We start from the raw sequence: 11,131 nt of genomic DNA on the forward strand, positions 1-11,131 counted from the left end.
TGTGGATGAGATTTCCCCCCTAAAAAAAAAAAAAAAAAAAAAAGGATGGGGAATATTCAGATTTTAACAGCCGAAGAAAGGTGTGGTTCAGCATGGATTTACCCCTCGTCTTTCATAGTTTTTTTGGGGTTTTTTTGGGTGGGGCTAGGCTCTATTTAAGCAGTATTTTTGTGTGGTCACTGAAAGAGTTTTCAAGGCTATGCTGTATTTCCCTTATACAGTGTAAAAGAAGACTGGACACTGCCTCAAGATGATGCAGTTCGTTCAGATTCCATAATCATAATTTTTCTTGTCATCTTGGGGGTGTGAGAGGCACTCCAGAACATTTTGCTAGAAGGCTACAACTAATTTCCATAGATATGATGAGTACCAGCTCCTAGTGACACCTCTAATAAGGCTTAGCAAACTCCTGAGCTCTTCTTTTCCCACTTCCTAGTCCAATGATCATGAAATGTAGAGAAGCCCATGGCTGATATTTCCACATACTCTTACAGCTGAAGCACAGGGGAGTTGGGCTCCTTAGCTGTATGAGACCTCACTGTTGTTTGGAGGGAAAGTTTGCTTGGTAGGGTTTTCCTTTTTTAATTTTATTTTTTTCTATTTCTTAGTGCTTTAAAAAACAGATTTTTATTAACATCTCTTGAAACCTGTATGCCAAATCTGTGAAATATGTTGTCCATTTGTCCTTTGATTCAATCCTTGTATGCGAAATGCTGAAGTTTTAGTGTTTCTGTATGGTTCTAGACAAGATATTAAAAATACCTATCAGCTGAGGTATCTATTTATTAGTTATCTATTCACTTGAGTGCTGGAAATGTACAAAGAGCCTCTACTGAGTAAAATTTGTATAAAACTAATTTCTGTTCCTCTTCAGAGGCAGGGATGGGGCAGGAGATAGTAGTCACACAATTCCTTGCTTTATATGCCCATACTTCCATTTCCATTTTTCTATTATAATGAAAGTACTGCTTATACTTTCCTTGTACTTACATGATTCACGACTCATTACTTGCCATTAGAGATGAATGAGAAGCTACCTACAGAAAATGCAGGTAAAAAATTCACGAATAAGAAGTATAAAAGAGAGTAGTTTTTACACAGCTGTAATGTCGCTGTAATGTTAGAGTAGAGCAATGAATAAGATAGTTATTTCCTTTATATTTTGGATGTTACTGGTGTACTTTTTACAAAAACACAATTTTAATGCTTTAGAGGGCAAGCAGGCAAGTTTAAACATTCAAGTCTAAACGCACAGAAGCACTACTTGTACTTTTTGCAAATGATTTTGAGGGTTTCTCAAATTCTTTTTGGTTTTACTGGTTGTACTTCAAATGACCAAGTAAATGTTAATATTTTAAAATATACCTCCAGTGCTTCATTACTTATAGGCTCAGTTTCCATGAGTTCATTTTGAACCATGTCTGAAACATATTTGACTTAAGAAAAATAAAGCAATAAGTAGATTTATTTCCCTCTGGCAGTGCACTTTAACATTTTAAGTGATGAATTAAACACTTTATTTTTCTTTAATTATTTCTAACCCATTTGCCAACGTTTTCCCCCCAGTTCCAAATGGAAAAGATTAGGCTAAATGTAATACTGATCTTGTAGTAAGAATTATAGTTGTTATGCTGACAGGTTTGATAGGGTCTGTATGCAATGAAACAAAAACACATGGCTGCAGTCATAACTGTTAGGACTTACTGGAATTATCTTTTGCACAATAACTTGACCTCTTTTTGGAAATTCTAGTTGTTTCATTGATTGTTTTGAGGTTCATTGGTGTGTTCTAGAATATGGTGTGTTTGTGTTTGTTAATTTGATTTAATTATAGCAGAGAAGCAGACTGAGCTTTTGGGATCCAGCATGTCTAGAAAAAGGTAGAAAAAGTAGACTGCCAAAAGGAGCTGTGGGAAAGAAAAAACCTGATGCAAAATCCATTTCCTGCACTTAGTCTTACGCTTAAGAAAAGGCATCAGACCCCACCATCAGGTGGGGCAAGGAGTGAGGGGTACATGCAGTGAGAATGTGTTCAAGATCTTCTTGCAAAGGGTCTCTCTCTAGGCTGCCGGAAGGAAACTGGATTTCTCCTACCTTATTTCCCTCCCCCTTAATAACTCTTAAACTTTGCCCAGACATTTGCATACTTCTCATCTCCTCCACCTGGGAGTAAAAGATTTTTCCTTCCCACTCTCCTGCAGCATTTGAGCTTCTCTTGGCCTTTCTTCTAATACCTTAGGAGTACAACTTAGGTAAAAAGAAGGCATCTTATGCTGCAACTTTTGTCCTGTCTGTCCCTTTTAGGAGTTTGGAAAAAAAAAAAGCTATCAAAGATGAGACCGAGAATTTCACTGCTGGGCCTGGTGGCAGTGCCCATGCACCAAGACCCTCCTCTGGCCTAAGTGAAAGTGATTGCTTTTAATTCTGTGTAGACTGTAGCATCAGAGTAGTGTTTGTCTTCTCTACGGCAAAATAAGGAAAATAGTAACCTAGGAAAAAAACAAAAAGAAAAAAAAAAGTGTGATGAACAGGTTATATATTCTTCATACCATTTTTCAAGCTTTTCTTCGACTCCTGGAAGAATGATCCAAATATTAGTGTGGGCTACAGTCAATGATTGTTGGATCCAACTAATTTAATCCAGTTTTGAGTTTCACAAAATGGATTTCAGGGTGACAGCAAAAAGAAAGTGTTGAGATTACTTCTTGTTAAGCTGTGTAGTGAAATTTTGTAACTGTAAAAGTGGGGATATTTAAGAACAAGACTTAAATGGGATTTGGATACCCAGCTTCTTATGGCATAGAAAAGAGTTGGATATGTTCTCCTCTTTAGCCTTGGAAATTCCTTTGAAGAAATATCCTTACTACTTGGGAAAAACACATAGGTGAAGAGCTTCTGAAGGGGACAGCACATATAGCTGCACGTGTGACAATGCCTACTGTAGCAGCTTTGCTGATCCCTAGAAGAGAATATAGACCCTAAGAGGAAATTAAAAGGAAAAGTATGGAGAAACGATTCCTTTGTGATACTTCCCGACTCTCTTACTCCTCTAAAATTTTCCCTCCCCTGGCAATGCGGTTTTAAAAGGAATCATTAGTTCTTCAGATTTTTCTCTCCTTCCTTTCCCAACTCCCCAGGTAGTTGCAACTTTCCATAGTTTGGCAGGGAGTATTTCTTAATTTTTTCTTCCAAAGTTTTAAAATGTATACACTTCCCCTGTAGTCTCAGAAAACTGCTGATCTCCATGGGGTTGAAATTGGTAATGATTGTGTCTGGCTTGTGGATTAATTTCTCTGTAATTGAGTCATATGGATAATGAAAAATCCAAGTATATCTTTTGAGGGACAAATAAAATTTTAGTTTGAAAAAATATACCATATTAGTGAATAGGTTTATTTTTTAATATGTTTGGAGCATTAATGTAAATGAGAAAAAACATAGTAAGGTATTGTCATTAAAAAAAAAAATTAAAATATGTTTTAGAAAAAAGTTGTATTCATTCCTAAATTCAGTGTATTCAATGGCATGTTATGTAGAAAATACTCTTTTTTAAATGAAAGGGATATTCTCAAGGTTCTTTATAAACATGAAGTCCACAGTATTGTATCAGATGTATTAATCAGGTATTTAGGAGTTCATCTTTTTACCCATAAAATGTTGTTTAAGTAAAATCTGCAAAACTTCAGTTTTCTTATAGTATTATCTTTTAACTGCCGTGACTTCAAAGAAAATATACAGATTATGGCATCCCTTATGTTACAGAGCTGTAGTTGTGTGATAAACAACCTCTGCTAACCTGAGAAAAATAATGGTTTCCTTTTAAAAGGAAAAGCGGGAGGTGTAGGGGTAGAGGAAGAGGGATTATTGAGCAAGTTAATTAGAAACAGCCCAAGGGAAAAGTTAGGAAATTAAAACCCATAGAATCAGCATGATGGCAGCTAAAAATATATTGTCACAAGATATGCTGAGGGTGGGGAGCGGCAGGGAGGCAAATAAAGAATTTGATTAAATGCTAACAAATTTTTTCAGGTGTTTTGATTTCTTCATTTCTTGTGACCCAACCTCAGCAAAACAGTGGAGTAATAATTACACTTTGCAGATTCGTGCTAACCTATAGAATAAAGATTGCTGGAAAGTTAAATATCCAAGGTTAACATTTGCTACATCAGAAGAAAACATGCCCTCGGAAAGCAAATATGAGAGTGGTATGCGACACAGGTTTTTCTTTTGAATGTAGCAAGTACTGAAATACCATTTTGTGAGGAACAAAGACTCAAGAAAGGGAACGTGAAAAAATAATCTTAATAAATATAATCCTAATACTTCTTTTCAGTAATAAATGATTGAGAAGTTGTGCATTGTCCTGGATGGTAGTAGAAAGCTAAGATTATTATGAGGCAGATTTCAGAGCCAGTTTTTACATTAGAAGTTTATGTAGCTTTGAAAATAAGATCTGTTCATCTATTCTAATGGTACTTTTCTTGAATAGAGAAAGTAATTTATAATGTTGATTTTTATTTTATTAAATGGGAAATGTCAGTGAAAAGTCTCCCTCAGTTTTGGATGAAAATTTTGAATGTATACATGCCAGAGCACATGTCTAAAATGTGTTACATCAGACACACTGACTTTAAGACTCTGCACAGTGGCTGAATTTCTAGAAGTTAGGGGCATGCCTACATGCTTACGCATACATGAATAAGTAAAATAAATTTATACAAACATAACAAAAATATATATTGAATACATATACATGTGTCTTTCAAGTCAATATAAAATAGGACATAATCTATGAACTGACAAGCCACTTCAAAGAGGTCAACTATGTTGTTTGCTTGTGTGTCCAGTTCTGTGTTTTCTCCTTAAAATAGGTTTTGCTGGTTGCTTTTTTTAACTGGATCAGCTATGTGAGTTTAATTTCCAAATAATGACACTTATTAAAAAGAGTGTATAGAATTTTAAGAGCTTTACTATTGTATATTATACCTCACTAACATGAATTTTTTTAAGTGCCTACTGTAATGCATTAACATCCCACTGTCAGTGGTTAGTAAAATACTTGTCATTGGCATAGCTCATTGTAGTTTTCTGTTTCAGTATTCAGAATTATTAGTTAATATTGGGCCAACATTCAGATTTAATGGCTCCATTTCCTGTGAATTGAATTACACAGTCTATCCTGCAATTGCAGTGTGGATTCCTTGCATACGAAAGCTAACAAATCAGTATCTGTTAAGTGTTTAGAAGCAGAAGTTGCAAAAAAGCTGTGCGCTTGTTGGAATGTGATACATTTGGTGAAGTTCCTTTCATTTTGTTCTTTAAATAAATTAAACATTTAAACTTTTTTTTCCCCCCAACCTCGGTGGGGGAAAGTCACTTGGTTGGTGGGTTGTGACTTCCTAGGGCCGAAAGTGTCACAGGATGAAAGCACAGAAAAATTGTATTCCTTTGCTAGTTCTACCACAGGTTCTTCATGCAAAGCATGTATCCTTACGGCATGTTGGGTTCCCCACCTGCAAAATGAAGGAGGCATCTTAGCAAAGATACTGGTTATTTTCCTTACTCTGTCTCTCCTAATTTTGTTTTAAACACCCAGTTTATTAACCAACATAGTAGGTTGTTGCCCTAGTTACAACTTAAATAATCTTTAAAAGTATTCAGTTTTGTGGGGCATTCCTTTTTGCATGGCTTAATGAGTATGAGATTGTTTAGTGAACCATGATACAGATTGTTTTAAACATAAATCCAGAGACTGTGACTGAATTGAATTTTTGATAATTTATTTTCTTACTATTTTAGATCTTCTGTCCTTTTTTTTCTAAACTAGGACTAACAATTCTTCTCGTTTGTTCTCCCAATATTTGAATTAACTGTCAACAGCACAAAACATTACAGTGTAGCATGTCATTGAGGCTACAAGTAGAGGAAGAATACTGTGAAATTTATTTATGTTGAATAGAGATTGCATTGCAAATTTCAGGTGGTCCACTTAAGCTCCTAAAAGACCTTCAGAAAGAAGCAGTGATTAATCCTTTTAATTCTAAAGCCACAGCCAAGCTAGGCTGTTGTGTGCCTTAAGACAAAATTCATAAAAATTAATCTGCAAACAATTCTACAAGTACCCTGTCATCTTTCTCAATAAGAACATTCTCACTGTTTTGTATGAGTTTTGTATGATTTGATTATTAGGTAAAATGCATTACAAAACCTTCTTAGGATTTCATCTGAATATGAAATTACTTATGAAATATTTAGGAACACTTAGTGCTTTTAAGCAGATAGCTTTTTATGTCCCAAGGGAGGTTAGTAAAACTGGGTCTGGAAAACACTTCCCCCCCGCCCTGTCCTAGGGAGGTGAGAGGATCAGAGAGTTATATTTTAACCTTTCTCCAGTTAACACTAAAGGTGTTAGTCCTCTTATTCTTGGAGGCCGTTAGTTAAGGGCATAGACCATTCTGTGGGCAGTGGCTCAGTGCCTTAAATCCACTGCCTCTGAGTTGCAAGGCTTAACGTACAAATTTTAACTGCGTGCAAGTGTGTGAGGGCCTGATACGAGTCAAGTGATTCATATGGGAACTTAATCTTAGTTGTAGGCGTAAACGTGACTCCTTGTTTTGTCATCTCTGATATGTATGGTGTAATTGCTCACAATGCTTTTCAGTAAAATGTGTGTTTTAATAAAATACAGAGTTTCCCAATTGAATTTTTAGACTCATCTGTTTTTTAGTTTCTTTATACCTTGTAGCTACTGCTATTTCTTTATGTAGTTGTATACTTGTGGTAGGTTGACTCCGGCTGGACGCCAGGTGCCCACCAAAGCTGTTCTATCACTCCCCCGCCTCAACTGGACAGGGGAGAAAAAATATAACGAAAGGCTCGTGGGTCAAGATGAGGACAGGGGGAGATCATTCAGCGATTACTGTCACTGGCAAAACAGACTCAACTTGGGGAAATTAGTTTAATTTATTGCAAATCAAATCAGAGTAGGATAATGAGGAATAAAACCAAATCTTAAAACACCTTCCCCCCACCCCTTCCTTCTTCCCGGGCTTAACTTTACTCCCGATTTTCCCTCCCTCCAACCCCCATGCGGTGCAGGGGGATGGGGAACAGGGGTTGTGGTCAGTTCATCACACATTGTCTCTGCCGCTCCTTCCTCCTCAGGTGGAGGACTCCTAACACTGTTGCCCTGCTCCAGTGTGGGGTCCCTTCCCATGAGAGACAGTCCTCCATGAACTTCTCCAATGTGAGTGCTTCCCATGGGCTACAGTTCTTCACAAACTTCTCTAGCGTGAGTCCTTTCCATGGGGTGCAGTCCTTCAGGAAGAGACTGCTCCAGCCTGGGTTCTTCTCTCCATGGGGTCACAGGTCCTGCCAGGAGCCTGCTCCAGCATGAGCTTCCCATGGGGTCACAGCCTCCTTCGGGCACATCCACCTCCTCCAGTGTGGGGTACTCCATGGGCTGCAGGGGGACAGCCTGCCTCACCATGGTCTTCACTAGGGGCTGCAGGGGAATCTCTGCTCTGGCGCCTGGAGCACCTCCTCCCCCTCCTTCCTCACTGACCTTGGTGTCTGCAGAGTTGTTTCTCTCACATATTATCACTCCTCTCTCCTGCTGCAGCTGCTGTTGCGCAGGGTTTTTTTTCCCATTCTTAAATATGTTCTCACAGTGGCGCTACCACCATCGCTGATGGGCTTGGCCTTGGCCAGTGGCAGGTCCGTCTTGGAGCTGGCTGGCATTGGCTCTATCAGACATAGCGGAAGCTTCTAGCAGCTTCTGACAGAAGCCACCCCTGTAGCCCCCCTGCTACCAAAACCTTGCCACACAAACCCACAACAATCCTTCTGCAACAACTTCTGTACTGCTATAATTCTATGAAGTTCTTACAGGCCATTAGTGTAGGTCTATAATGTGTAGCAAATTGGTCATGGCACATTTGGATAACGAGTTGTGTATGACTGACTGACTAGTTCAGGGTCTTACAAACATGGGTTTGGCTCTCAGTTGTTTTACATCCAATTAAAAAATTGATACTGTTTCAGGTAAACAGCCCCTTTCCTGAGGTAATTTTTGGATTATTGTATGTCTGGATAGGAACAGAGCATGATCTGAATGTATTGTTCCAAATAAAACTTTTAACGATTCATGCAACTTCTTGTTCATTATAGCCCCACTACATACGTTTTGGATGAAGATGAGCCTCGCTTCCTTGAAGAAGTTGATTACAGTGCAGAGAGTAATGATGATCAAGACATTGAAGTAGCTGATAATGCGGGTGATTATGAGGCACTTAATCAAGAAGATGGACTTTCAGACTCAGATTCAACAAGGATACTCCTTTCTTGAACCATCTTTGCAGCCAGTAATAGGAAATTAAGTATCCTGGATTTTCATAGTCAAATAATTCCTCGCTCTTGTCTACCAAGGGGATAGCTTAAGGAAACACAAATAACTGGGGCCTGCCTAGCTCAAGGACAATAAATATTTCTGATAAATTGGCATTTGTTTTATTTAAGTTCTGTGTTTTCTTTTAGCACTAAGTAGCTAAATCTATTTACCGGTTCATTTTCTACTAAATAGCACCGCATGGCATTTTGTGTCCTTAAACCCTATCTTCAGAAAATTGGATTATAATTTGTGGTGTGTCAGAGTACAGAAACTAATTCTTTGTGGTATGGTTCTTTGAGTTGCTTCCTGAAAAATATGTATGTACAGATTTTCTAAATTAATTTGTGTATGTGTGTGTATATGCGCGTGTGTATACTAAGGTGAAGAGGTTATTTTTCAACATTATTTCAAAGATACTTGACTGTGTTTGAAGTAATGTAGTGCCTGCTCTGGAACCATTCAATAATTACTAAATTAAAAATGGAGAAGTGATGTATGAATTGTTGCACTTGTTTCTTGCTTCTGAGGATTATATGGTTTTGCCACAGTACTAGGTGAAAATATATAATGTCTGTTCACAGTTCAGGAATTTTGCACAGTGACCAGTGCAGCCTGTGCTTACAAGAACTATACACTTGTATAAAACTCTTTCCCATAAAATAGGCATGGATTAATATGGAGAGGGTTTTTTTTTTAAGTGTACATGACTACAAGAAGTGGTTAGATGTGTACACTGTATGTATGTTCAGCTAACCAGTTGCTCAGTTTTTCTTCTTCAATATGCACGTAGTTAGAGTTCACTTTACTGGGGGCACATTAACTGTATACCCAATTCAAATGCTTTAAGAGAGAAGGTGCATTTTGGTTTAAACATATTTTGCCTGGTCTCAATCCAGTGTTAACCCTGCTCTGAGAAGGAGGTTGGACTGTAACTTCCTGAAGTCTCTTCCAGCCTGAATAATTATTCTGTGATTCTATATTCTTCATGTTTAAAGCCAAGCTGCCAGGCGTGGGATTTACACTTCTTCATCTTCTGTCATGTACTAATTCTTATTGCCTCTTGCCTCTGCTTAGAATAAGATCTAGTAGAGAAATGAAGTTGTACCCTGTTGTTTACAGAACTGACATGTTTTGCAATGAAAAATATTTTTGCAAAATGATTTTTACTTGATGTGACCCAATTGTGGCATTCATTTTCTGCTGCATGTGCAAGGGCTTTAAGAGCATGAAGAATAACACTTCTAAGTTACAGCAGGTTTTTAACTGATGAGAACTTTGTGTATGTTTACTGTTGCAAATAAAACTGTATTTTGGAGGGGAAGGCTGCCTTTGGTAGAAGGATTAAAAAAAAATATTGAAGAGAATTAACTGTATGAATGATTCTCAGTTGGGAGATGGATTTTTACCAGGATCTGCTGTTTCAAATGCAGCATTGTTTGGTGATGCCTGTCCATACCATCCTGATTCTGAAACTGGGGAAGGGTTTTTGATCCCTCGTGATGCGCTACTGTATTTTTGTTTAAAGGCTTAAATGGATATTAATAATCACGCAGTTTTGAGATGTAAGGGTATAATGGAAACATTTACATTCTTGTCCCTTTATAAATTTCTCTCTCTGGCAAAAATTATCATTCCTTGTGTTCTGTGAACTACATACTGTAAATAAGAAAGTTTATTTAATACTCTGTTGAAGAGGAGCCATCTGCATTGAAACTGTAGAGGAATTTGGGAATCTGCCAAACAGAAGGATTAACCTTGCTACAGAATTTGAACTTTCTCTTTAAGTCAGCCCAATGAGAGCAGTGCAGAATGCTCATATTGCTGTGTCAGTTTTATACTAGTTATCTGTATAAATAGATTTTCATCCTTAAGGACTCGCACTTTAGTACCTTACATAAATAATTTTGACTTAAATTTCAGGGGGTGCAGGATGCCACATGTTAGTTAACCCCATTGTGCATTTCTCCTTAGTTTTCATATGAATCTGTATTAATCCTGGAACACTATTTTTGTACTACAGGCAAGACTAGAAATGTACTTCATCCATTTAGAAAGAATTGTGGCTTAGCAGTACAAAATCATCTTTTAATCCTGAGTAAATATGCATATATGTTCTTCTCATGTCTTCTACAGCTTTTAGTCTGTGCAAAGAAGGAGTTATTCATAACTTATATAATGGCTCAGGATAACAGGCACTTTCCTAAAACACTAATGTTGCGTTTATACACTAGATTCTAATGCACTTATGCATTAGATCAGATGTATGCGTTTGATTAGATGAGATGTCATTCTGGCAGTTGCGGGTCTGAACTTCTACCAGTGCAGTTTCGATGCAGGAGTGAAACTTCATCCTTATCTTACACATTGTTGAAAATGCAAAGGCCGTTTACCTCTTACACGTTTTGCAGCACTTCTTAACGTGCCTTCTGAAAGGCGAGAGTCTCCATTCGTGCTCACAGGGATGCCTGTTCATGGGAAGAACTGCCACAGTGGTAGCTGCTTCACACTGTTTATCCCTTCTCTACTACATGTTGCCATTGTTGCAGCGGTGTTGGCAGAGACATGCCGGTATCCCCTTTTATGTGTTCTGGTGGGAAGTCTGGTATTTAGCTGAAAATGGAATAGCTGAGGCTTGAGCACATGCTCCGTTCTGTTACTAGGGCGTTCACCCTGAATAGATGGGCAGAATGGATAGCAAAGAATGGCAGCCTCTTGAACTGTCACAAATCAGTCGTCTAGCAT

At 37.8% G+C, this 11,131-nt stretch overlaps 1 protein-coding gene across 1 annotated transcript in view; it reads left to right on the forward strand.

Annotated features, from left to right (window-relative positions):
- AGTPBP1 (ATP/GTP binding protein 1) overlaps window positions 1-10,461 on the forward strand; it is a 62,499-nt gene extending 52,038 nt beyond the window's left edge. Inside the window, exon 26 of the mRNA XM_009273159.2 lies at window positions 8,170-10,461. Within this exon, the coding sequence (XP_009271434.1) occupies window positions 8,170-8,347 (178 nt within the window). The 3' untranslated portion in view covers window positions 8,348-10,461. The remainder of the gene's footprint in view (window positions 1-8,169) is intronic.
- Window positions 10,462-11,131: the final 670 nt, after the last annotated feature.

Source organism: Aptenodytes forsteri, unplaced genomic scaffold, assembly GCF_000699145.1.
Source record: "Aptenodytes forsteri isolate BGI_AS27 unplaced genomic scaffold, ASM69914v1 Scaffold154, whole genome shotgun sequence".
Lineage (NCBI taxonomy): Eukaryota > Metazoa > Chordata > Aves > Sphenisciformes > Spheniscidae > Aptenodytes > Aptenodytes forsteri.